The sequence below is a fragment of the Pelodiscus sinensis genome, chromosome 9, assembly GCF_049634645.1.
Source record: "Pelodiscus sinensis isolate JC-2024 chromosome 9, ASM4963464v1, whole genome shotgun sequence".
Lineage (NCBI taxonomy): Eukaryota > Metazoa > Chordata > Testudines > Trionychidae > Pelodiscus > Pelodiscus sinensis.
In genome coordinates this window covers 30,284,209-30,312,181 of record NC_134719.1, presented here as the reverse complement: position 1 = coordinate 30,312,181, position 27,973 = coordinate 30,284,209, and the positions used below count along the sequence as shown (strand labels likewise).

Here is a 27,973-nt window from a genome sequence, read left to right as displayed (position 1 = left end):
CAGGATTCTCTCTGTGTGAGGGGCCCAAGCTTCCCATGGACAGAGGCTGTGGCCAGCATCCCCATGGGGTCCAGTGTTAAAGGGAAAGCCACCTTTTAAGCTGGCTTCCCTGAGCATTGGCTTCTGGTCTCCTTCCCCCTCCACACACACACCTCTATTAAAGGCAGCAGCATGGGGATAGGGAGTCAGGTGGCGCTGCGGGATCTGGTACTCGTGGGGTGCCAGCTTAAAAGCTGGCTCCCCACAGGTACCAGCTCCTGCCTCTCCTCATGCCCTTACTGCCTCTGATACAGAGGCAGCAAAATGATGGGGTGATGCTGCTGCCTTTAATAGAGGTGGGGGGGGGGAGGGGAACCAGTCATTAGGAGTTGCATGTAGTCGTTAGCCTGAGCTTATCAGTTAACCATTTAAATGAGCGGCGCTACGGGACCAACTGGCAGCGCCCCAGCTGCTGTACCACAGGTGTCTGGAGCAAAGCCACGGAGCACGGGGGCAGCGGGACAGCCCAGACGCGCCGTGGCTGTCCGCTGCCCGCGTGCCCCGTGGCTTTGCTCTGCTTCCCGCCCCCCAGTCCTCCTGGTCTGCAGACCAGGAGGATGGGGGGGGGGGCAAAGCAGAGCCAAGCCCCGGAGCGCGCTGCCAGCTGACAGCCCAGACGCGTCTGGGCTGTCAGCTGGCAGCGCGCTCCGGGGCTTGGCTCTGCTTTGCCCGCCCCCCAGTCCTCCTGGTCTGCAGACCAGGAGGATGGGGGGGGGGGGCAAAGCAGAGCCGAGCGCGCTGCCAGCTGACAGCCCAGACGCGTCTGGGCTGTCAGCTGGCAGCGCGCTCCGGGGCTTGGCTCTGCTTTGCCCCCCCCCCATCTCCCTGGTCTGCAGACCAGGGGGAGGGGGGGGGGGGCAAAGCAGAGCCAAGCCACGGAGCGCGCGATCAGCTGACAGCCCAGACGCTCTGGCCTGTCAGCTGGCCGGGCGCTCCGCGGCTTGGCTCTGCTTTGCCCCCCCTCCCCCCGGTCTGCAGACCAGGGGGACGGGGGGGGGGGCAAAGCAGAGCCAAGCCTCGGAGCGCGTGGGCAGCGGACAGCCCTGTCCGCTGCCCACGTGTTCCGCCGCTTTGCTTCCTCTCCCTGGTCTGCTGGAGACCAGGGAGAGGAACCCCGTTCGTAACTGCGGATCCGACATAAGTCGGATCCGCGTAACTCGGGGACTGCCTGTATATAGCATTTGTAAACAGTGCAATTAATCACAATTAGTTTTTTGAGTTAATCGTCTGAGTTAACTGCAAATAATTGATGGGTGCATGGGTAATGTAGGCAAGAGAAAGCATTGCATTCCAAAAACTGCCTACACTGCCTAGCTGCGCGGTTCTCCCATGGTTGGGGAAGGCTGGGGCTATGCCGCTTGGCAGCTCCGTTCCTCAGATGGGGCTTGTCTGGGAACAGGTTGTTGAAGGGGTATGGTCTCAGGGGAAGAGGCCTGCTTTTGGGCAGAAGGGGCGGGGCTTCGGCTTGCCTTCCCCAGCTGGGTCTTCACCTGCCACCCATGCCCTAGTAGTTATATATGCATTCAACTTTAGTAAATTTCAATAGCACTGTATGTATCAATCAAATCTATAGATAAAATCCAGTAACAAAATTATCTGTGAGATCCTGGATCAAGGAGTTTGCTGGACCAGAGGAAGTCAGTGCTCCCCTGCTGGCTGCCCCACTGATGTCTCCTCAGTTCCTCACCCCACCACAGCTGTCAGGCCAGCCCCACTGCCACTGGGGATTCCCTTGACAGGCTCCTTGGCTGCTGCTTGGCCCCACTATCGCTGTGTGTTTCCTGGGGTTCCTTTGCTGGGACTGCCCAGCTGCCACTGAGGCTCCCTGGCCACTACCTGGCCCTGCTGGTGCCAATGATTCTGATGCTGGGGGTTTAAAAGCCATCTCCCTCCCCCCCCAGCACCATCTGCCCAGTGCTGCCTGCCCCCTGCATGCTGCTGCTTCTATCAGACAGCAACAGTGGGGGGCAGGGGCACATAGGGGAGGCTTCCATCATGAATCAGTCTCTGCTCGCAGTGGGTCAAGCCTCGCCATGGGCAGAGGCTGCTTTGGCAGGCAGGGCCGCTGCGAACAGGGCCTGCTGGACCTGGTGCGAGCTGGGTCTGAGCAGTCTTGGCTCGTGTTGGTCCAGGACCACTGCGGCTCTGCATTTCAAATGTAGTAAGAGTTGGGTGGTTCTTACTACATTTGAAATGCAGAGCCACAGAGGTCCCTGTTCCGTCCTGGTTTGTACCAGTCTGGGACCTACCCCTGCTGTGCTTCTGATTTAATTGTAGTAGGAGTCAGGCTGCCTGTGCATTTAAACTGCAGAGCTGCAGCAGGGGTAGCTTCTGGCCTGGCGTGAGCTGGGACAGAGCACCTTCCCTTAGTGACTAATTAGTCAACTACCTGCCTCTTAACATCCTTTATCATCCCTAGGTCTTGGAGAATTATGGAGTTATTCAATACATTTGGCACACACTGGAAAAAAAATCACTTATCCTAATTAATTTTAGGGAGCTAGCATAGCCAACACTTTCATTTGCTGTGCTTAGGAAAACCATCAGTGTCCACTGTTCTTTTGGAGTTGAGTAGTTTGATTACTTGGTAGGCATTTTCTAGGTGTTTTTTGTTTGGTTTTGTTTTGCTTTTTTTCTTCACAGCCACTGCACAGTCTAGCACAGCAGTTCTCAAACTTCATTGCACCGAAATCCCCTTCTGACAACAATTACTACCTAGTCCTAGGAATAGAATACTGGAGCTGGAAGGGATCTCAAGAGATCCTCAAGTTCAGTGTCCTTCCCTCCCAGAAGGATCAAGCACCGTAACCATCCCTGATAGATGTCTATCTAACCTGCTCTTAAATATCTCAAGTGATGGAGATTCCACAACCTCCCTAGGTAATTTATTCCAGTGTTTAACCACCCTGACAGTTAGGAACTTCTTCCTAATGTCCAACCTAAACCTCCCTTTAAGCCTGTTGCTTCTTGTCCTATCCTCAAAGGCCAAGGAGAACAATTTTTCTCTCTCCTCCTTGTTACACCCTTTTAGGTGCTTGAAAGCTGCTGTTTTCTCCTTTCCAAACTAAACAAGCCCAATTCTTTCATTCTTCCTTCAGAGCTCATGTTTTCTAGACCTTTAATCATTTTTGTTGCTCTTCTTTCTTGAAATGTGGTGCCCAGAACTGGATACAATACTCCAATGGAGGCCTAATCAGTGCAGAGTAGAGCAGGAGAATGAGTAGAGCAGAAGGAAGGGGACTAAAGCCTGAGCCCGCTTGAGCCCTGCCATCCCAGATGAGAGGCCAGAGCTTAACCCTCCTCTAGGAAGAGCTGGGGTGGAGGGGAGGCGGGGAGCTGAAGCCCAGGAGCTTCTGCCTCAGGCACGGGTGGGGGCAGCCCCCTGCCCTGAAGGACCTGGGTAACACTGGATATGTCTGCGAGTTAATTTAAATCCTAGACCTGCTCAGCTTATGAGAGCTGTTTTATTCTTACATGAGATCAAAAAATAAATGGAAGTTTTCTTTTAAAAATTGTCCATGTTTTTTTTTTTTTTTTTTCCTTCCTGTATTCAGTAACAGAACTGCAGTCACCCCGCAAGTGGGCGGGAAGGCTAATTACTTAGTTGGAAGTCACACCGAGCAGTGCAAACATGACCGGAATGATACTTCATACATATTCAGTGCCTTTCACTTCAAAGTGCTTCATAGTCTGTGGACATGGAGCATCATTGAAGGGTGACTATCTTAGGCATGCAGCTTCTGTTTCAACAGAAAATGCTTTGGATTCTTCGGTGATCTTAAACAACAGACAAAACATATGGTCTTTTATTAAAAGATCTTGTTTGGAAAAAGTCTCCTCTCTCCCATATAGTAAATTGCACAGAACCCAGTGTATCTAATTCAGAAGAAGGTTTTGGAGTCTATGGTGCTAGAGGTTTTAGAGCTTACAGTAAAAACCATGAGACTTAACCCTTTAAGGCAGATCAGTCCTAAATGCAAATTTCACCTTTCTGGAGAAGAGCACACTGTCCTATCAACCAAAGACATATGAGGAGAAAAATAAACACACACATGACTTTGTACTACTGTAGAAGTCTGAGATAATGGTACTGCTGACTGCTATTCAGTTTGGCATCTCTAGCTGTCTCGTCAACTTTGGTAAGCCTACTAGATCAGGGGTTCTCAAACTGGATTAGGACCTCAAAGTGAGTCATGATCCCTGTTTTACTAGGTTGCCAGAGCTGATGTTAGACTTGGTCAGGCTCAGAACCAAATCCTGTGTCTGCTACCCAGAGCCCAAGCTCAAGTGCTTCAGTCCTAGGTACCAGGGATGTTTTCCTCTCTGGCTGCCAGAGGTGTGTTTTTCTCAACTGCGCCCCCCTGCACTGTAGCCAAAGGCTAGGAAGAGGGGAAGGGTTTAAGGCAGGGAGGCTGCTACCTCATGTACTGTGTGTTCACATATATATGAAAGGGAATTGGTCCCCTCTTCCTCCAGTTGACTAATGGGTGGATAAAGCCTGTGGAAGGGAGGTGACCCTCCCAAAGGTCCCGTAGTCTGCTCTCCTCTCAGCTGTCCCAGTCACTGCTGGTCCCATCAGGTTCCTACCCATTGTGAGGAGTTGGTGGCAATCCACACCTCCATACTGCTTCCGGCTACTGAAAGCAAGGCCATCCCTATGAGCGTGCGGAGTCTGGCACAAATCAGACTGTTTCTCAGCACGCGGGGGATATTCCCCTCTAGCATCACCCAGGCCCTGCTCCCACACCATCCGATCCCCCAAAAGCTCTACCCTTCCCCTGCTCTGCATGTTCCCCACCCCACCTCTTCCCATCCAGTTCCACTCCCTCCCCAAATGTGCTACTCCCTCGGCTTCTTTACCTACCCCCCAGCATCTCATGATACTGCAAAACAGCTGATCTGCAGCAGGTGGTAGGTGCTGGGAGGGAGGGAAAGGTGCTTATCTGGAGGGGGAGGAAGCAAAGCACAGGGACCAATTCACTTTGCCTAATTAAGAATTAAGAACAGACTGGTTTCAAGGTGTGAAAATCAACTGCTTACAGAAACCACATACAAACTTTCTACTTTGTGCAGCCCTGTTTTGGTCTTCTTTGTTTCTGCTCCAGCAGGAACACAGGAAGCAAAAGACTGCATCTGGAATGTACAGGAAATGTGACCATCTCTTTTGCTTCCTAGAGGGCTTAGGCTGTAGCTTAGTTTCCTTTTTTTTTTAAGATCCCTTTTTAAAAAAATGTTCTAACTAAAATATGAATTAAACTATCAAGTTACCGTAACTAATCATACTCTTTTTAGGTTGCCAGAATACAACCTAATATGTCTTGAGTGGTCTCTTAGACCATTTCAGCAACCTTCATGATATGCTTCTTTAAAAATCCTCTTCAGTCACATCCTTCTCTGTAACAAGCTGTTCAGTCTACAACATGGCAAAGCATATCATGGGGGTGCACTTTGTAAACTGCATTCTAATGCACTGTGTTCTAACTGCCTTGTACAGACCCTGCTGGCAAAGTCTAAAAGGTACACAGTTCATGTTAAAATAATCCTGTTAGAAACATGACTATTTCAATGCATACTAGGTGTCATTTTGCTAAAATGTGCTTTCCAAAGCTCACGCCTCTAGTGAGCTTTACTGATGCCATATAGACAAGCCTACAGGGTCAATTAGTGGATTGTTTTCAACTTACAGTCTACTCTCATTTCACTTGTCTTGGTTAAGTTTTATTTGCCTCTTTTCTTTACAAATAGTAAGAGGTGAGCCAGATCTGCTAGTTTTTCTATTTTCTGAATACCAGTTGCTGTCAAGTTTTGCAATTGTACTTAAGACTTGTGGAACTTATGTAGCATGTACCACGGGGTTCTGCATTTCCTCTCTACTGTATCTTGTAAATACCTACTTTTGTGTGTATGTCTTCATATGATGATACTAATATTTACATATCTGGATTTGTATTGTCTTTATATTCTTCTATGGTACATACCCTGGTAACAAGACCAAGCACCTCACATATGGTCAGCCCCAAGACTGTTGGCTGACCTCTGTACCACCACAAACTCTGCTGTATAATTTTTTTCCTTGCATTTAAGCATTAGCATGCACTTGACCTGTACTGGAATTGTTCTTTTTTATAGTCTTTTGCAGACACTATTGATTTTTCCACTTATATTCTCCTTACATCTCTTGCTCTCTCTTTTTCAGTTTCTATTACGTTTACTTGTGCGCCAGTATCTATCTTGGGTGTATCTTGGATGTAACTTAAGTACCATTTGTGCACATTTTAATTAACCAATCTTTTTCATTTTCAGCCGCCTTCATTGCTGTGTCTAAATGTAGCTCTTTCTTTTTATTTGAGGATTCCATTGCTGCACTGAATACATCCACTTTCTTGCCTACTGCACATTTTAGAATAATGGTTGGATTTACTACAAGCTTCTATATATTTAACTGACTGCTAGATATTTTCTACATGCATTATAGTTGCCATATTTTTGGTATTGCCTTTGCTTTCCATATTTCTATCTTTGTCCAGTATTGATTTCTGTGAACATTTCCCTTGCTGGTTTAGCTATTAGAGATAGAAAAGTATGGCCATTTAAATTGTTAACCCATAAGCCTGGACTTATATGTAACCATTGACGGTTACATGTAGGCTTCCACTCCACTCCTGGGGGGAGCTGACTGCCACCCCACTATGCTGGTTCAGTATCAGAGCTAGTAGCTTAGGGCAACAGCCAGCTCCACAGGAGCAGGGCTCAAGGCAACTGCTAATACAGAGGTAGCAGTGCGGGGCCCTTCTGGTATGGAGGCAGTATCGTAGGGTGGCAGCCAGCTCCCTGGAGTGCGGCAGCAGAGGACAGCCAGTGTGTGCTGGCTCCCAGGGAGCCAGCTGCTGCCCTGCACTGCAGGTGCATATAACCAGGTCACAGACAGATCTGTATAAAATAATACCATCAGGCTGACCATTAGCTCTGTTGGGCTTGGGGCTTTGTGGGGCTTAGGGCTTTAGTTTAGTTCACCTTAGGACTATAATATAAATTTGGGTACTTTCTACTGCAAAAATAAAAAGTTTATTCTGCTGACCTTCCCCATGCACTTAATCTGGAGAATCTTGAGCTTTTGAGAAGAATGTCTCAACCTGATTTCTGCCAAGTGTCTTCTATTAGTAGGAAGACAAGATGAATAAGGTATTATCTTTTTCTTGAACCAGCTTCTGTTGGTGAAAGAGACTAGCTTTCAAGCCTATGCAAAGCTGTACTGTAAGTATTCCCATTTACTTTCAGTTTCTGCATTTTGAGTTCTAATTCTCAAATTTTAGAAGGTAGTTTAGATGTATCTGATTTGTTAACACATCCAATATATGTGTTACCTCCATCACTGTTTTACAACAATAGATGGTTTGCATGAACAAGGTAAGGAGGGTTTGGCTCTGAGTCCTGGATAACAGAAAACAAAATGGCATATTCATTGGTTTTTTTAGCCGACACTGAATTTGTGTATATTTTATTGCACCTGTCCAATAATAGTAATTTCTGAGAGATCATTTTAGAATCTACTCTTCGAAGATTTTTTAAATGTTTTTGTTTATTTCTTCAGAAGCTAAGCTTAAAAGATAAGTGGTTCAAAATGATTTGATAGAAACTTTCAGTGGTCTATCTTCATGTACTTTGTTTTTAAAAATTTATTAATTTGCTTTATCACCAAACCCTTTACACTAAATAATTTAGATGCCCTGTAGTTCATAAAACATGCAGTGTGAGTGATTCAGATGCTAGGTCCTTTTCTGCTTTCTGCTGAGATGAAGTCTCTTTGATCATGTGACAATATGTAATCTTTGTTGTGAGAAAAGATGCATACAACTCATCTCGAGTCTTTCATCTACATTCTAGTACGTCCTCTAGAAACATACAGGTAACTAGAATTGCATCCTGCATGTTGGTGCAACATGTAAATCCTCTTCTCTCTCATCCTCTCTTCCCCTCCCCCCCATTAAATAGATCTGTTTTATTCTCTCACGGTTGTTACCCTTCAAGTGTTTAATCTGCCCTCTACTTCTATCAGTCTTTTCTGTTACGTTGCTTAGTGAAGCAAATATGTTATTGCTAGATCCAAAAAATTATTTTTTGCTGGTTCGTTTCTGAATACTTCTGTGGTACTTCCTCTCCCCTTATTCATTCTGATCCTATGCTCCTTGTAGTTCTACATGAAATTTGTTCATGTTTTATATTAAGCTAGAGTAATTCTTTGACACTTGTTCAAAAAATGTATACAAGCCCCTGCTCTGGCAACAGACAGGCTGGCTAATTGGAAAACACACTCCCTCTCCTTCAAGCCAATATGTGGAGGAGGAAAAGAACCTCCAGACAATTACACAGGCACAATATTTGGAAGAATAGATGAGATTCCAGTTGCATTCTGAAAAAATTCACAAGCTCCAGACCTTCCTTCTCAGCAAGCCAAATGGCACACCCGGTGCTTAGGCAGAGATCAGTGTTCAAAACACTGACTTCTCTTTATTAAAAATAAACATGCACCAAAGTAATTTATCCCAATACCATTTTTTTCCCTTGCCGATTTCTCAGACTCACACTAAAGCAGGCATTCAGACTCTGCTGCAGACATAGCATGATTCCACTGAGGGTATTGCAGGAAATGACCACATTGGAAGCTTTAATCTACATTACTCCCTTCACTTTCAAAGTGTTCCATGGGTTTTGGTGGCACAACAAATCCAGGGAAGAGAGTGTCAGTGGTGCTGTATCATTCTGTTTGCTTAGGCTTCCTTGTCTCTGTCACCAGTTGGCTTTGTAAACAGTGTAGAACATTAAATGACCTGAGACATGAGTCACCCAAATAGTGTAGAGCTTTGATTATTCAAAGGTTACTCTCTATTGCATGTAGACACCCAAGCAGAAATCTTGCTGGCATTGGGGAATCTGCTTATACTCTCTGCCAGGTCTTATGAGAGAGTTGAAAGATTCAAACCAAGAAAAATAGGAGGCAGACTCTCATTTATCCAACTCCAGGGATGTCACCTAGCTTTGGATAACAATAGGTATAACAGCCAGTCTAGAGTCAGTTATAATTACATTAGGATGCTCAAAGAGAAAAAGCAGGTGCAAGTATTTTTATTTAACTTTACTATCCATCTACACATGCATCTTTTGCAGCAATATACTGTGGGCAAAAGGAAGAAAGATACCACTCTATTTGGATAACTAAGTCATGCCGGAACTAAACAAGTTTGTATAAAAGAGTTGGGTCAAAATGAACTTAAAGTAGTTCAGTGTATCAGGATTATTTCTGGGAAGGTAACAAAGTATGTACATAAACTAGACCTTGCATTCTTCCATTACATTGTATTAACACAAGGCAACTTAAGGTTGTTTTGATTCATTACTTTAGCAAAATCCAAGATAAAAATTAAATTACTCTCTAGAGACTAATGAACAACCCCTAAGTGAATTGTGGACTATAGTCTGTTTTCATAAACATCAGCAGATATCCAGTATATAGCACTCTTGTACAAAAATACTCTGTGTTCTGTTTTTAGGTGACTGTGAGAGTTAAGGATTAATAGTTAATAAAGAAATTACCATCCAACTCTGTGTCTATTTAACACCAACCTGAGTTCTTTGGAAAAATTAAATTCCGTCTCCACTCAGTCTCATCTGGCAGGTGTTGAGTATTGTGAAACAAACATTTACAATTTGACACCAAAGTGCTTTGGTGATTTAAAAAAAACCCATTATTTTTCTGAAGGGGAGGGGTGCGCTCAGAACAAGGACGGTCATGGAGACTGAATGACGTAGCACTTCTCCTCCACTCCCATAAAATGGGTGGTCTTTCCAGGCAAGTACTGAAGTGAGGGGGGTGTGCGTGTGCGTGTGTATTATGATATGTATTCTCCTTTCTGACTCTCAGAATACTACTATGGAAAATGTTATTTCCATGAGCATATAAGTTTCCATCTAACTGGAGAGGTAAAAGTGTTCAGGAAGGAAATCTTACCTTTTATCCAAAGTTTGGAAAAAGCAAAGTGTAACTTTTTTTTATTTACTTTAAATGTTGGCAGGAAACTAGTCTGTGACCTTTATTAAAATGATAGACATGTCTAGCCAATAGTATAATGATTCTTTTAAAATCCACAGAAAAGGATCATGTGGGGATTTGCCTTACTGAATATCCAGATACCTAGCTGAATGTTTCTGTCCTCATTGGTGTCACAGAAGGAAGTAAGATGCTAGATCTAAAGAGTATCTTGCTCTTCCAATATTGCCCACTGCAGAAGAGCACTGTGTACTGTTTGTATGCTTGTATTGGCATTGTTGCTATGGTCAGAAGCCTTTGTATGCAGTGTTTTTTAATTCACTGATTTATGCTCTTGTCATGTACTAGCTAAAGTGCTAATTATCATCTCCTTTTTTCCAGTGCAGCGTAGCCAGTTTTTTGGCTTACTTAAATACATAGATGGCCAACTACCTCAAGTCCCGGCAGCCCCCACCTATTTGCAATCTATCAAGGATGCTGGGATTGCACCATAGGCAGGTAGGAGTGGAATGTTGGGTTCCTACTGCCATGTAAGGTACTATGGCATTGGTCCTGTTAGTGCTTGACCAACCAGCAAGATGAACTAGCAGGAAGTCTACTCACCATTTGCATCATGAGAATACAAATAGTTCTCTGAAAATTTGCGGTAATAGACCTTGTTACAGTTTTCAGTGTTCAGTGATATAGAAAACTGGCTTCAGAACTATCAGTAGAGTATTGACTTCAACTGAATTGTCTGTGCACGTTTTTGCAGGTTGTAAAATATGAGACACCCAAATCACGAAGTGAAGTGTTGTGCTGGTTGCTGTAGTCCTGACGACTCAGAAGCCTACAAAATTCTATTTTGTTAAGCAGAGAAAGAAATGTTAAAGAATGTAACATTCTGTGCTGATTTCAAATTCTCTTAGTTATGATAGTTTGGTGTGAATTCCTTAAATATTTAACAACTCTGCCTCGCGCTTCCTGTAGTCAGCGCTGGTCAGTTTCAGCAGAAGCTGACTTGGGGACGCCTGGGGCAGAGTAGCTGGGGTGCTGCCGGGTTGGTCCAGTAGCGCCCAGAGCGGCGCTGCGGGACCAACCAGTAGCGTCCCAGCTGCCCTGCCACAGGCGTCTGGAGAAAAGCCTAGTCTGCTGGGGGGGGAGGGGAGGGCATACTAGCTGCGCCCCCCCCACCCCAGCAGACCAGGAAGACGTGGGCGGCGGACCAAGACGCACCGCGGTCCGGCCACCTGGGTCCTCCGCGGCTTTGCTCCCGGTCTCCCTGGTCTGCCAGGGAGACGGGAAGCAAAGCCTCTGAGGACGCCAGCAGTGGGACAGCTGCGGGGCGTCTGGGCTGTCCCACTGCCAGCTTCCCCGCGGCTTTGCAAAGCCTCGGGGAAGCCAGCAGCGAAGCAGCCCAGGCGCCCCTGGGCTGCCTCGCTGCCCGAGCCCCCCCGCGTCTTTGCTCCGCGTCTTCCTGGTCTGCAGACCAGGGAGACGCGGAGAAAGCCCCGGAGTACACGGGCGGCAGGACCGCGAGGTCCCGCAGTCCGTGTCCTCCAGGGGAGCCCCGTTCGTAACTGCAGATCCGACGTAAGTCGGATCCGTGTAAGTCGGGGACTGCCTGTAAACCAAAGTCCTGTCCAAGCCTTTTCCCAGGCTTGGTTGGTCTGGGGGTTCCTAATTCAGGGCTGCTTAGTTAACTCTCTAGGTCCGTGGTGTCCAGACAGTTCTGGAGCAGTGGCCTCTTAGTGGCTACTGTTATAGTGAACTAGCCACATTCAACCAGACAAATAGCCACATGGATTAAGCCAAATGGCCACTAGTGTGTTGGAAACCACGGGGATAGGTCTTTTTTTACCTTAGACCCAAAATCCCAGCTTGTCTGGGCTTTTATTTCCTCCAGTTGGTTGTCTTCCCACCAAGCTCAATCAGTTTGGCAGGTGATGCAGTTCAAGGACTCCTTTGACACATGTCTTTTGGACAGAACAATTAACCCTTTCCTGCCCTGGTTCAGTGTGTTTTTATCCATCCCATCATAGGCCCTGCAAAATGGTTTGATAAAGAAAAGCATTTAGTTTTCTCAGGACATGGTGATATCTATTTTAGGTCTAGTCGTTATTTCAGCAACATGAGGGATTTATTTTTTCTCAACGAATTGGATCTAACTTTATTAAAGTGTCTGCATTGTGTGAAACAGAAACTTCTAGAGAAGAAACCTGTATCCAGCTTCCCCATATCTGCTATGAAACATGGTGAAAAACAGATTTCTGAAAATGACTCTTACAAACGACTAGCAATAAGTACTTGGGATGCAGAGTTTTGTTATATCAAGAGCCATGTAGGAAAAATCTGGAGGAGCAAGCATTCCAAACGATGCTGTGAAAGATGGGGCTTTTAGAGCAAATGCAGCAGTTCAGAAAGAACCCCAGTGGGTGTGCTTTCCTGATTGGTCCCTTTCTTGCATTGGCAACTGATTGGTCCATTCTCCTGTAGCCACAGCTCCCAGATCCCACCCACCTAGCTTAGAGATGTTAGGGTATGTCTACACTACCCCCCTAGTTCGAACTAGGGGGGTAATGTATGCATACCGAACTTGCTAATGAAGCCCGGGATTTGAATTTCCTGGGCTTCATTAGCATAAAGCCGGCGCCGCCATTTTTAAAAGCCGGCTTGTTCGAACCCCGTTCCACGAGGTGTACAGATAGTTCAGAATGGCTAGCTAGTTCGAACTATCTAGCCCGTGCCGCGTGTAGCCACGCGGCACGCGGTTCAAACAAGCCGGCTTTTAAAAATGGCGGCGCCGGCTTTATGCTAATGAAGCCCGGGAAATTCAAATCCCGGGCTTCATTAGCAAGTTCGGTATGCATACATTACCCCGCTAGTTCGAACTAGCGGGGTAGTGTAGACATACCCTTAGTGACTAGTTGACGATAGTCGAGTAGCCACTTGACTAGTCGCTTCCCCTCCCCTCACTTGCTGCCTCTATCAGAGAGGCAGCAAAGCGGGGGAGGAGTAGGAACCAGTGCTGGGAGCCCATCTCCACGGGGGTCAAGGGACACAGAGGCACTGTGGGGAGAAATGGCATGAGCAGGGACTGCTTCAGTCCCCGCTGGTGCCAGTTCCCACTGACAGCGCTTCTGCTTTTGAATTGTACAAAAGCCCTGTGGTGGGCTCTTATACATTTCAAAGGCAGAAGTGCCGCAGGGAACACAGGATGAGCAGGGGCTCAAGCAGTCCCCACTTACCCCGTGCTCACGTCCCTTCTGCCTATATGAGAGGCAGGAAGGAGGGAGGAACAGGAGCCAGTGCTGGGGGGAGCAGGCTTAACAGCTGGTTTTCCCCAGCACCGTCTCTGGGGTGCCACCTGCCCCCTCTCTCCTCACTGCCTCTATCAGAGGCAGGAGTGGGGAATAGGAGATGCTATTGGGAAGCAGCCCCCGTCTGCAGGGATCCCAGCGGGGAGCTGGCTTCCCTGTGGACAGGGGCTGTTCCCACCATGCAGTCCCTGTAAGCAGCGGCAGCAGCACCCCCTGTCTGAGGCCAGCCCTGGCTGCTGCGAACAGGGAAAGGTGCCAGAGCAGCCTCTGTTTGCAGCAGCCAGGATGGCCATGGACAGGGGCTGCTTGGTGCCAACAGCCCCTGTCCACAGGGGGCCGCAGCTCCCTGCTGGGGACCTCTGTGGACAGGGGCTGCTTCCCTGCTGTGTCCCCAATTTCTCCCCCTTTCCCCCTCCTCTCCCGCTCCAGCCCCATCCCGTGTTTGTAGCAGCCAGGTCTGGCTGTCCACCATGAACCGGGACTGCTGGACTCAGTGTGAATCCAGACCGAGCAGCCCTGGCTTGCGCTGATTGCTGCTCCTCTGCATTTTAAATGTAGTAAGAGATCAGTGGCTCTTACTGCATTTAAAATGCAGAGCAGCTCGGGTGGCTCCTGAGCCGGCTCCTGGAGCTACCTCCGCAACAGCTCTGCACAGCAGTGCTTATCAAATAATCGTATAGTCGATACAGATTGTTTCAACTATATGATTAGCCAGATAAACACATTTTAACATCCTTATTCTGGGTACCAGTCCTGGGAAGAAGGTACTGCAGTGAGGCCCTGTTGTTGCATCCAGGGCTTGTGCCAGCTGCCTGCCATAGTGACAGTGAGTGACCATGCCCACCACTTCCAGTAAGTACCCTTGCTTCAGGTACTTCCTCCAACTTCCCTGATGGTACCTCCCCACCTCCTCTCAATGTAGGGCCCTCTCTTTTGGGAATCTGAAGTGTGGCAACCCTTTGCAATGTTGCCTATGCCTTGCAACTTTAGACAGATGATGTAGGTTGAATTGTTTTTGCATCAAGGCTTCAGGAGAAACATGAATGCACCGAGCTAGGTGCTGGATCATCCATCATCTGTAGCTGTGAGCTACAAAGGGAAAGGTGCCTCCTTGTGAACTGGGCTTCTCTGGAGTTATCAAGATGGAATTCCACACTCTTTATTATGGAAATCCGTGTGTAGAGACTGTTGCTGTACTTAAGGCAAGGAGGCTGAGGGGAGCCTGTGATTCAAATTCTGGAAAGGTACTTCCTCTGAGGATGCACGAAAAGCTCTTGATACTTACACATCTGTTTTGGTGCCAGTTACTTGGCTGTATTGCCTAGCTTGTTGTGGAAGAGCCTGGATTCCTGTCATCTTCTGTCTGTGCTCTTTAATGATACGGCATTATCATAGCAGAGATGTTACTGTGTCTATGCCGGGTTCCTTCTTTGTATTCAGCTCTGAATGTCATTACTGTGCCATTGCCACCACAGGTGGGATGGCTGAAAGGTTTCCAAAAAAGAAAAGCTAGAGATAAAATGAATATTCTAGTGGGAATATTCGGGCCAACCTCTGACTTTAAAAAAAAAAAAAAAGCCTCATTCCATACTAATGTATGTTACTTCTGGGAAAAGGCTGACTCTCGAGCTCCAGTAACTGCACATGGTAGCGAGTCTCAGCTAGTGCTGTCCTTCCTGAGCTCACTTTTTCCATGTGTGGCCTTTGACATTTCCCCAGTCTGGTTTTATCTTACTCAGGGCTCTGGTCCTAAGAGGCTTGTTGGCATACATGTGAGGTGCCCCCAGAAAATGCAAGAAAGGCTTTTGTGTTTTTTGAACTGTAACCCATTCACACTCCATTTTAAGGCACTGCTTGTAATTCTACACCAGGTTTTCAGATTTTAACCTACTTTCCACTATGCATAGTTTCCTGAAACTAACTCTGCAGAAGTTACTGCAAAACAACTCAAGCACCTTTGCCAGATATGCTTTAATCTAGTTTTTAATGTTCTGCTGACATTTCTAAAACTAAGCAATATTTTTACTGAAGCTTTTAAAACCATCCAAGTATATTGCTTGGAGATGTTACATCAATATAGGATTTTTATTTTAGAAAAACAGTCATTTTTATATAAACTGTAAGTCCTATCCAGACTTGTATTTATACAAGACAGTATTTTTAGGTACATATTGGTATCACGTGCCAAAAGTGGATTCATCACATCCCTACCGAATTTTCATGCAAAGAAAGGTTTACTCATAGCTAGGCCTCACAAACAGTACAGAAGTAAAGGAGAAAAGTCCTTAACCCCTTAGTAATTTAAAAAAAAAAAAAAACATGGTTCTGATCTTTTTAAACTTAAAAGAGAAAAACTTTGTCTCATTAATAGAATAAAATCTCAGAGCAGAAAGCATTGGGTTCAATCTGGGCTATAGCCTCCATTTATCCATCAGAGAAATATGAACATTGGCAAGACATTTTGAGAAGTCACTTAGCTTAGAGCAGCCACAAGTGCAGGCAGGCAGTACGAGCTGCTTAAGAAAAATGTGTAATTAGATACAAGCTTTAGCTCACACTAGGGACCTGGAATCAAGTGGAAGATCAGAATGCTAGAGAAAGATGGACTATGGGGGTGATGTAATGTTTGGATCCCAGAGGTGGAACTTGTTTTTAAAAAATGCTTTTATCCTCTTTAAGGAAAAGGATGACTAAGAAGTGAAATCATGTCGGTCTGCCTCAGATATGGCAAATGAATAAATAGGGCTCACTCCTGCAAGGTACTGAGTGCTTGGATCTGCAGATAAGGGCTGGCAGTATTCTCTTGTCAAATAATTTTGAGAGGCGGTGATTTTCCTTTTGTATATTGATTAGGTGACTTAATTATGTGCCACTTAAACAAGCACTTGATCAATAATACAGCTGAATGTGTAAAGCCAATACAAAACTTGTATCTGTGGGTATAAATTAGTTAACTGCAGTGGCAAAAGCAGCTGCGTGTTAGGCCACTACTTACAGGAAGCAGAGCTCTGCAGTGGCAGATTCTCTGGCTTGATTGTACTGTTCCCAACCTTGCCCACTAGGCAGGCACTAGGTTTTCTGGCTGCTTTCCCTGGTTGTATGAATGGAGTGCAAGTGGCTAGCGTGCCCCCAAACAGGAATCCCTTCCACGCAGCAATCTCCTTTCCCCTGGGCCTGCAGGTCTATAGTCTCATCAGTTGAAGTTAGAAGTGCATCTCTGTGAGAAGGTTGTACTGTGTGTATAAAATCAGTAGTTTAGCCACCACTTTTTAAGAGTATCCTTTTATAAATCTTCTAGCAGTCTACATTTTAAAAAGGTTTTTAATGCTTTTATTTCTTTTTGGCTAGTGAATTAGTTTTACTGATAACAAACCGTATTTGTTAGGCAAATTATTCCTGTACAAAACTAATACTGGGGTTATGGGTATTTTTAATTGATTTCCATTTGGTCCTGTGGGGAAGACAGCTGTTCTCTTGTCTTCATGAGGAAAGTCATTAAGCACAGAGTCCATCAGTAAGTCTGTTTTTGTTACATATGCAATGCTCTGTGTAATATGACAGTGAAAATGTAAATGAGGCTCTGATCCTGTATTCCAATCTGTATGTATGGGCCCTTATACTGGATCAGTGTCCCAGTTAAGTCAGTGCAGCTCAACAAGAATGCATGGGTCTGTCCATGTGGATCCTATTGCAAAGTGAGTGTCTTAATGGCAGAATATCTTCACATACAATGGTAGTTATTTAACTGTTATAAAATCCCAGTCCTTACATCTCTATCTTTTAGGAAACTACTTATGCTCTCGAGGTCTCTCTCAAAATGTGTTAAGCTGTATGGTGTTCTGTCAAACACAGTTTAAAAAAATTGTGTACAGAGATTGTGTGTAATATACACACATGCATGGACACGCGCACACACACAATAAAGAACACAATGCATTACCTTTTGCAGGTGGCAGTAAGACCAGGACCTTGCAAGTTCTACAGTCAAATGTTTGTGACCAAAAGCTTGACCTTTTTTAAAAATTTGACTACAAATGGAATGATGATTTATATTTAATAAAAATGTAATAAGAAAACCAGAAGAGAAATTCCAGTTGTATTCAAGCTGCAGTAGTTGTATTCAAGCTGCAGTAGTTGTAACTTTATCATCATAGTGTTGCCTGATCAAGGAGGTATTAAATGTAGTCTGGGCTCAGTGAAAAACTGTGAAAGTGCACCATGAAATCTAATATCAAGATAATTGGCGACAGTCCACAGTTTAACTACTTCTAGCTAAACCATAATGCACCCTCCAGACTTGGTACATGAGTGCCACTAGAACTGTACAAACAGATGACTTGGTTGTAACCCCACCTTGCACCAAAAGAATGGTTGGTTGGCTTTTGGTTTGGGGCAAGAGAGGATTGAGGTATTTGGTGTTGTGGTGTTTGCTTTGTTTTCTTAAGGTTTGGTTTGGTTGCAAAATTTAGAGTAGGAAAGCTGATGTGATAGGGAAGGGATTTCATTTCCATCTGAAAAGAAGAAAAAATCTGAGACAAATCTCTAAAGTAGGAATGGACTCTCAGGGCTAAACTACCAGCACTGATTGTCACCTGTCTGAAGTAATTATTGATTTTGTCTCTTTGATCTACAGAAGAAGAGCTTAAAACACAAAAATAAGAAGCACACCTCCCCCCCCAGCATTTCTTTAATACAAACTTCTTAATTTCAGCAGGAAGGAATATAGAAGCCTGAGCTTTCTCCATGGAAAACGGTTCTTGAAGGAAAGTTTGTGAGATTTCACAATCACGTCTTGTAAAATTTGAACAAAATAAAATATTCTGCCTTACCCCTGTTGGCTGCTTGTGAGATGTGAGTAAAAATTCCATGAGTGGGTCACATACCAGAAGGAAATTTAAAACTCTATCTTTTGTTTTTTCTGGGCCGACTGACTTTCCTCATCAGGATCCTGTTCGTTCTTTTTTAATACAAGTAGGATCCTCTTGGATATAGAGTCCTAAAACAGTGAGTACAGGTTCTTCCATGGTACAAGTTCTTCATGACTCTCCATGTTCACTCAGATTCTAAGAATTCAAACATTTTTGAACATACTGGATTCTTTACCAGTTCCAGCCATTGATCTAATGCCAGTTCTTGCATTACAAAAAAACCCCAACTGTTTTCTGAGATTCTGCCATCAGGAATCTGTACCTTGGCATCCAAACTGTATTGTGTGTTGTGCTCCAAAGCAATCAGTGTAGTAGTCTAAGTACAGCACTGGGAGCCAGGAATTCCTGCATTCCAGTCTATTCTCTCAAGTTCTCTCTCTTACTTTGGCCAAATTACTTAGAGAGGTTCATTTTTCCCCTATAGCTAGTGCAGAAAAGTAACCTTCGTCAGTCGTCTAGTGAGGATTTATTAATGTCTGTAAAGTGCTTGAAAAATATTGTACAAGTATTTATTGACATGGCTTCAGATTTCATCTGCAATTGAGAAGAATAACTTAAATCTTAAAGTTCTTCAATTTCAGCATTTCACTGATGGGGGTGGGGACCCAATCAGATCTTGGCTCTTTTAAAAAGGTATTTGTCTTTCTTTCAGAGTAATCCTGTCTCTGTGGGAGCTTTTTAGTCTAGAAGGGACCATTAAACTCTCTAGTCTGACTTCCTGTACAGCACAGGCCATAAAACATCACTATTACCCAGCGTTTAGCCCAAATAACTTGTGTTTGACAACATGCATAGGCCTTAAAACTTCCGCAGTTCTTATGTAAGCAGAATCCCTAGGAGATAATGTGGAGTGATGATGTGAACACACATCTCCTGTTCTGTACTAGATTTGACTGTAGTTTCTTTTTGTAATGTTTCTGCAATTTGGAGCAATGTTGTCTTTGTGAGGTGTTCTTGGCTTAGTGTACAGGGTTTTTATGTGTGTAAATCATCTGCATAATGTACTGTGATCAAAAAAGCAATCAGAAATCCAAATGTGTTTTCACTTCCACTGGGAGCCATAAGAGCCATATCAGCTTTTCTCCACTAAACTTTCATTGCTAGATTTGGCACATGGGGAGTTCTGCAAGAGAGAGGGATTTTTTTCCTCCCAAACTTGATCTCAGTGTTGTTCTGTCACTGACAGGGGGCAATGGTCAATGGATATATGCAGGATCAGGGCCCTGCATACTATAGCATGGGGGGAGACCCTTGTACAGCACAACTCATGAACATGTAGGGGAGTGTTCTAAACCAAGTGAAACAGTGCCTTTACCCTCATGGAAAAGACAGCGTTTTATACATAGACATTCCTAATCATGCTCTTTAGGAATTAATAATAATTCATAGTGTTTATTAGTGAGATCCTTTCTACAGATTTTTTTTTTTTTTTGGTAATTGTTCATAAGAGGGAGGATTTAAACTTGTTGGCTCCTTATATGTATATGCATGTGCACCCACAAAAATCTAACCTACCCTACAGTGAGCTTAGAATGAATATACAGGCAGTCCCCAAGTTACGCGGATCCAATTTATGTCGGATCCGCAGTTACGAATGGGGCCCTCTCCCTGGTCTCCAGCAGACCAGGGAGAGGAAGCAAAGCGGCGGAGCACACGGGCAGCGGACAGCCCAGACGCGTCTGGGCTGCCCGCTGCCCGCGTGTTTCGTCGCTTTGCTCTGCTTTGCTCCCCATCCCCCTGGTCTGCAGACCAGAAGGACGGGGAGCAAAGCGGCGGAACACGCGGGCAGCAGACAGCCCAGACGCGCGTCTGGGCTGTCTGCTGCCTGCGTGTTCCGCCGCTTTGCTCCCCGTCCTTCTGGTCTGCAGACCAGGGGGACGGGGAGCAAAGCAGAGCAAAGCCGCGGAGCCCAAGGGCAGCAGGATAGCCACGGCGCGTCTGGGCTGTCCCGCTGCCCCCGTGCTCCGCAGCTTTGCTCCAGACGCCTGTGGTACAGCAGCTGGGGCGCTGCCGGTTGGTCCTGTAGCGCCGCTCTGGGCGCCACTGGACCAACCCGGCAGCACCCCAGGTGCTCTGCCCCAGGCGTCCTGATTCAGCCACTGCTGGTCAGTTGCAGCAGCGGCTGAATCAGAACGCCTGGGGCAAAGCAGCACCCCAGCTGCTCTGCCCCAGGCATCCCCAAGTCAGCCGCTGCTGAAACTGACCAGTGGCTGACTACAGGAAGCCCCTGCCCCAGGCTTCCTGGAATCAGCCGCTGATCAGTTTCAGCAGCAGCTGACTTGGGGATGCCTGGGGTTCTTAAGTTGAATCTGTATGTAAGTCGGAACTGGCGTCCAGATTCAGCCGCTGTTGAAACTGATCAGTTTCAGCAGCGGCTGAATCTGGACGCCAGTTCCGACTTACATACAGATTCAACTTAAGAACAAACCTACAGTCCCTATCTTGTACGTAATCCGGGGACTGCCTGTATATGGAAATCCAGAGCACATCACAGCAAATGCTTTGAGAAAGCTATAGTTCCTTTCAGCTCAATGAAACAAAATTGTACCAGCTAAGGATCTTGCCCATATACCCTAATGGGCCAATGTGCAGTAGTAAACCTCGTACCAGTAGTGTTTTGGAGGCTTAATAGTGTAAATAGAGGATCTGTCATTCAGGTGCAGGACAGGCAGTGGAGCGAAGTGGTGCACCAGCCTTTCTCTCTGGAAACCTGAGAGTTGGATCACAGAGGTCTCATTACAGCCCCTACTCCTGCACAGTATGAAACAACTGACCTTTTTGGCACAATTGGCAATCCATGTTTCACATGCCTTGGCTTGGAATAGCAGATTGTCACCAACTAGGCCCTGGTAAGGAAGTTAGATATTAAGTTCTGCTTTTGGGGAGCAACAAAATTAAATTACAAAAGAAGGCGAAGGAAATATAAAAATAAAAGGTTAATATACTGGCTTAGGCCAGTGCAGGTAACCAGCTACAGCCACATGGAACATCTCGTTTTGTTCTATTCTGTACCTCAATTCTATTCTAATCCTGAACTTTTCTTATGGGAAGACCTGCCTTTGGTGTTGAATTCAGAATCACACTGACTAATAACAATTGTTTCATTTAATATTTGGACTATCCTCTCATATTTAACTTGTGAATGTTCGAAAAACACCCTCAAACTTTAAGATAAATTATAAAGTACTACGAATGGTCAGAGTTCATTGTTAGTGAGTCACAGGTATAACTGTTCATTATTGTTGTTGTGAAGTGCTCTTGTGTGACAGATGTTCACTAGGTTGAAATGACCAAGAATATTTTTACATGTGATCTAAACCAGATTTTGAACTTGGATCTCCAAAGGTGGAAAGACTAGTGTACTAAATTACAGCACCAATTAATTCCTTTTTGTACTAAGTTCTTTCTTCTCTCACCAGGAGAGGTTGTGAAAAAGGAAGAATAAACTTCTGAGGAGCTGGATTCCCTCCCCCTCCCCCCCACCTTTCTTAAATAAATGGGAAAACACTGAGGGTGCGAGATTTCTGTTTTAGGGGGGGTAAGGTGGATGGACATTAAGATGAATATTAAGTAGCTGAAGAGATTCATAGAACAGAAATAAAAATAAACAAAACCCAGAAAATAAAAATGTTCTTTATCTCCCCTATTCCATACTTTTCTTCAAGTAACATATACATAGTCCTGTATTTTTTATACAAAAGGTACTGTTTTGTTTAGCTAGGGATAAGGAAGTGCTGTACTGTAATAGTTTGTGGGGGAAAAAATGTTCTGTACTATGCTGGTCTTTAACTTCCGTAAAATATTTTTGGTCCAGATGTTAAACTGTTATTTTTTCAGATGCATTGTAAAGGTGCCAGAATGTTATGTCACTGAAGGATTTTCCAAACCCCAGCTGATTATCACAACACATAGGCATCTAAATTGAGATTTGCCTCAGAAGCCTCTGACACCTAAAAAAAAATGTGTGAAAGGTGCAGGTTCACAGAACTATCATGCAATGTCCTTATAAGGTAAAACAATAGTGAATTCTCTCTTGCTGCCTGACATCATGCTGGGATTCACATGAGCCATAGAGTAACATGTACTGAATTAATTTTCTGTGTAAAACAGAAATATAGCTATTTTGTTTGTGGCTTAAATGGTAGTGCTGCTTAGAAAAAACCCGAGATAACATGAACTGGTAACTAAAAACCTGTAGATAAAATATTACATCTGATGGGTGATCTTTAGAGACTATTATAATCCCACCTAAGGAGTTTAGAGTTAAATTCAGCCCCTCATGTGGCTTGTTCTTTCTAGCTGTTGCAGCACATGGTTTTTGTTTAGATCATGTAGTATTCATTGGAGACTGCAGTACTCTATCAGAGATCAAGCATTACTGCTAGGTTTAAAAAAATCATAGAAGTCATAAAAATTCGTAAAAACCATAGTGGGATTTTTTTTTAACATTGTTGTTCCTTTTTTCAAAGAAGCTTTTGCTCTCCCACTCCAGTGGAGTGTTGCAGTTCTTCCACTGACATTCCTTCAGTCCTTTGAGCTAACCCTTACTGATATTTATGGGGAAAAAATCCAGTTTATCCATTGCAATTGGATCAATTCCATTTTAGTAATACTCTGTTTGGAAAATTTCTCTACAAAGCAATAAATATGTAAGCATCTCCTACATAACATTCCTTCTCTCTATTCTAGCTTGTTTTGGGTTTCCGTATTTTTTTTAACCCAAAGCATAAAACTCATTGTAGTAGTGAATCTTTGCTTTTTTTTTTTTTAATTTGCTAAGCTCCTTCTCAGCCTTGGTCTTTATGCTGTTGTTGACCGTCCCAAACAGAAGTCTATGGCTATTCGATCATTGGAGAAAGCACTGGACATAATGCATCACAATTACTCTTCCCAAAAAGGGCTCTCTTCGACGTGAAATATGCCAACCATGCAGAATGCTTCCCTCCTTTGGCACAATGAAATTCACTGGTATAGCCAGACCTATCTGCTCCATTATCCAGAAGAAAGCTTCTCCAAACCTTCCTAGTAATCCTTGCTTGTGGAATATTGTTGAGCCCAGAATTGCTAACGATTGACGCTGTGTTAGGCTTGCATAATATTTTTTAGATATCGCCAGGTGCTGATTAGAGATGTTTAAAAAGTGGGTAATTGTGTAATAAGAATTGAAATGTACAAGAGCCCCAGCAACACCTTGCGCCCCCCCCCCCCCCCAACACTCTCTCCTCTTCTCCTCCATTTGCTACTTCAGTTAGTTGACTAGTCGATTGGTCGCTTATATACATCCCTACATTAGACCACTGGCTTTCAAAGTATGGGTCGCAACCCAGTACTGGGGCACGGAATGTCAGGCATTGAGTTGCCGTGCTAAAATGAATTCTAATGATTGCTGCCACACAGCACTTCTAAAGGGCTGTTTAAGAGGTAGGGGGTGGGTGAGATCTGGGAAGGGGAGGAAGTTGGGCTTTCAGGGCTCCCTCAGCCCCAGCGCTCAGTGCAGCCTGCCAGCAGATAGAGAAAAACTCTAGAAGCTTGCCACTGCTGGGAGAGAGAGATGGTGGGGATGAGTCCCTTGGCCTCAGACCTGGGGCAGCCTGGCTGCACTCCAAATTCCTCATCCCTGAGCCTGCACCCCTAGCCAGAGTCCTCCCTCTTTCCCCTTGCATCACAACCCTCTACTGTAAGACTGAGCTCCCTCCTGGACCCTGCACCTTTTATCTCTCGCTGCTCATTTGTTTACAAGTAACAGATTTGTATAGTGTTAGTTATGTAAAGTGGGTTAAGATGGAATGTATTGCAATACACATGAGACTATTTAATCTGGCAACTCTAGGAAATAGGGTATGCCAGATTAAGGAAGTTTTTGGACTATAAAGGGCACTGGGGCAGAGTCTGGGAGGGAGGTTGCATGAGGGGGGTGGTGTGGGCACTTACCTGAATAAGGCTGTCTTCCCCTCATCATCCTCTCCACCTGCAGAGGACGTGAATCAATTTCAGGATCTATTCCAGTGGTCCCCAACCTTTTGGAGCTGCCGTGCGCCCGGGGGCGGGGCTGCTCACACGCCACGCGCCCGGGGGCGGGGCCACCCATGCGCCCAGGGCTGGTGTCGTGCATGCGCCGCACACCCGGAGCTGGTGCTGTGCATGTGCTGCGCGCCCGGGACCGGCACTGCGCATGCGCCGCGTGCCTGGGGCAGAGCCAGTCTCGAGCACTTGGTGGGCACGTGTAAATGCCCTGGCGGGCGCCATGGAGCCCGCGGGCACCATGTTGGGGACCACAGATCTATTCAAATGGTGGCTCCATCCCAGGATATTGCACTGCAGAAAGTACACAAAAAACAACACAAATGACTCAGAATACTTCAGCCAGCGATATCCTCTAAAAGAGCGTTGCCAATTAATGACACTATTATGGTGCCTAGCTAACTCCAGTCTCTATCTCACCTACCAATTGCAGAGCAGACAGAAAATATTTTGTCCCAGCCAAGGGCGTGGATTTTTTTTTTTCCACCTCCTGAACCAAATTCATTGGTCATGATCTTGGTGCATCAAGGATCTACACAATCTCAGAATAAGTCCTCTCCACAGGAGAAGATGCATAAGTGGTTAGAAAACTTTGGCAGGAAAGAACTCTTCAGTTCGGAATATCGAATTACAGTACACTGCTCTCCTGGCTAACTATGATGAGACAAATTATATTAGGCTACAGGAGCTCCTACAAGATTAGGCTACAGGAGCTCCTTCTGAAGCAAAAGAGGTCCCAGCTCCAATCCATAATGGAGGGCCAATCAATAGCACGAACAGCCTTTCAGGCATCTATGGACGTGGCTGACATGGCAGCCAGGGCTACAGCGACTGCAATAGTCATGCACATGGCTTCCTGGCTGCAATCATATGGTGCCCTGCGAGAGCTACAGTCTAAGGCAGAATACCTCCCGTTCGACAGGAACCAACTCTTTACTCCCAATACACATGAAGTGGTTAGACAGTTCCCTAAATAAACACTTTTTGACATCCCAACAAGACATGGCCATCAGTTAGAGCTAGGGAAGAAAATGTTCCTCCAGGTCAGGTTGACAGTGAGTTTGAGGGTTTTTTTTTTCTTTCCTCTGCAGGCTGGAGTATGGATTTCTTGCTGGGATTTTCTGTGTATCTCTCAATTGCCTGCCATTACAGAGGCCTCAGATATTGATGCCAGTTGGTTCCTCCTGTTCACTGCCTGCTGCATGTAATAGATTTTATCACTTGTGGGGTTAAGAGACTTTGGACTAATTACAGTTGTTGGGTGTAGTATGTGGGTGTGGTGTACCGTACTCCTAGTCCCAGGCCTTTAGAGAGGGTGGGGCAAGACTCCTTTCTCCTATACCCAACTAGGGAAAACTGAGGAGGGGGAAGGGAAAGATGTGTATAGTCTACCTCTTCCCTCAGAACAGAGTGAGAATTAAAAGGGATACCTCAGAAAGCAGGAGTGATCTAATAAATGAAGTTTTGACAAGAGAGTTAATATGTCTGGACATAAACATAGTATTAGAATGAATTCAGCAAATGCTGCAAAACCTGGCAATAAAATGGCAGGTAAGGAAGCAAAAAGCTCTTTAAAATGAAAAAGTTTCTAAAAAATCCTCTGAGTAAGCAGGAATTGAAAAGTTGTGTTTAAAGAGGGTTAAAAAGAGAGCTCAAGAGTAAGAATTGTAGACCAAGGAAGAGAGAGATTCTAAGAAGTATGCTGCAATATAGAGATGAATGAGATACTTCAAGGTTAGGACAGGATCAGTAAAGTGCTCTTGTTTAGAATATTGACTGGCTATTTGGGTTTGAGGAATAATGACTAGTCACTGAATAGACTTAAAGATGGGTTGTGGAATATATGTCAGGTTAAAGGAAAAAATCAGTCATGTGCTATGAGAATGTAGGCAAGTGTTCCCAAGAAAAAAGGTTCTTTATGAAGTACATAGATCCTTGATCAGCTGCGCAATGAGAGAGTTTAGTGACAATATCAGGGAAAGTGGGGTTTAAAAAAACCCTCAACTGTGTCTTAAAAATGTAGAGCAGTGTAAGAGTATTATCATGAATGTACACGGAATGTAGTAGATGGTGGTTCTAGACATAACAGAAGAGTTTGTTTCTCCATCCATCGTAAGGAAAACAACAGAATGAGACACCAGAAGGAAAAGGCTGCCTGCTGACCCCCTGAGCCTGTGATCTAATTGGATGTAGGAACAGTTTAAGGAGAAGATGATTGAAAGCCCAATCTGGCCTAAGCAGATGAGTGCAGCCCAACAAGGGGAGCTATGGGCTTCCTGTGACAAGGAGGGAGAAGTCTTGACAGTCCTGTTACCAAGGAGGAAGCCTGGAAGATTTCCAAATGTGAGGAGAGACTGCGGGCCAGGATTAAAACCCTCACATTCTGAAGATGTGGGTGAGAGAGCTTCTTTGGGGAACCTGCACGAACTAAATAAACTAGTTCCCAGGAGAACAGAAATATTAGTCCAAGGCTCAGAAAGAGAGTGATTTATTTCTGAACCCTCCTGAGGAGAGTGTGCCATAGCCTAGCGTTTCACTTAGCCAGTAGCAGTTAGGCACTGTCCCAGCGGGACAATGGGGAAGAAGGGCTAAGATGTAGGGGAGGAAAAGGATCTGTGTAAGTTCAGCTGAATGAAATGTTTCTGAAATTAGATTTTTAAACCCAAAGTTTGCAGTAGAGACCCTGAGAGGACCTTTGCTGTAATTTCATTAAACTGAGGCTGTAACACTGGGAGGCATTATAGAAGTTTATTGAAAACAGATCTTTTTACTGACTGGCCAGGTATTTTATTTTGGTCTCCAGTGGATGAGAGGAAAAAGCCCTATTTCTTGAAAAATTATTTCTGTAGCAAAAGGGAAACAGCAGGTGATTTATCTTCAGTCATTTTGCTCCCTCTTTGCATTGGATTAATCCCTACAGTGTTTGCCTGTTTATTTTCTGTGACTCACTAATAATTTTGTTCTGGTCTCTCTGGTTTGGGCATATGCAGACCACAATATGCTATGATGAGTGCATCCAGTACTACCTATATGGCCCTGAGGATCTCTCACAGGCCGCCAATGTGTGTTGATTGAGCAACAGGTTGAGAACCTGGTGTTGTCAGTATCACTGGTGATAATTAAGGAGGACTGTAGTGGAACTAGTTTGTTTCCAAAAACCTCTTTTTATGTTTCAAACCAGAAGAAAAAGTGTTTGTCCCTAGTTTCATAGACTCTCTGATAGAATAATATTTCCTAAAAGAAAATAGGAAAAACCTCTGTGAAAATAACCACAAAGTATATCGATTCTCAAAAAAAAAAAAAAAAAAAAAAATCAAGCGGTTATAGTTTAATTGTATTTCCAGACTCTACTGAGTTGTTGGAATGCATGCAGTTTAACTCTCCTCTATGATATAATTGTTTAAAAGAGATCAGGGTACATTTTACCATAGTGTCTAGCAATGTGAGTTTATTCAGACCTTTTGGCAGACAGTTCTGCACACTTTAGCTAAAACTGTGAATCATCCATTGTTGGCTGATTCCACTCCAGTTGCTAAGAGATCTTTCAAGTGCATACTGAGATTTAATTCTACATTTGCTGTAAGAAGGGCTAAATGTATTAAATTGGAAGATGTCACATCCTTCCTAAACAAGTAATTAAG

General features: G+C 44.8%; 1 protein-coding gene across 8 annotated transcripts in view; it reads left to right on the top strand.

Moving 5' to 3' along the window:
* DDAH1 (dimethylarginine dimethylaminohydrolase 1) overlaps positions 1-27,973 on the top strand; it is a 162,226-nt gene that overhangs the window by 70,115 nt on the left and 64,138 nt on the right. For 3 of the 8 annotated variants that reach the window (XM_006120265.4, XM_006120266.4, XM_075936383.1), the window contains one exon: positions 10,466-10,582. The exons of 3 other annotated variants lie outside the window; for them this stretch is intronic. In XM_006120265.4, coding sequence (XP_006120327.1) covers positions 10,505-10,582 — 78 coding nt within the window. In that variant the 5' untranslated portion in view covers positions 10,466-10,504. Of the gene's footprint in view, positions 1-10,465; positions 10,583-25,423; positions 26,728-27,973 lie in introns of all 8 variants that reach the window. 2 more of the 8 variants (XM_075936385.1, XM_075936384.1) reach the window with 2 other exon arrangements.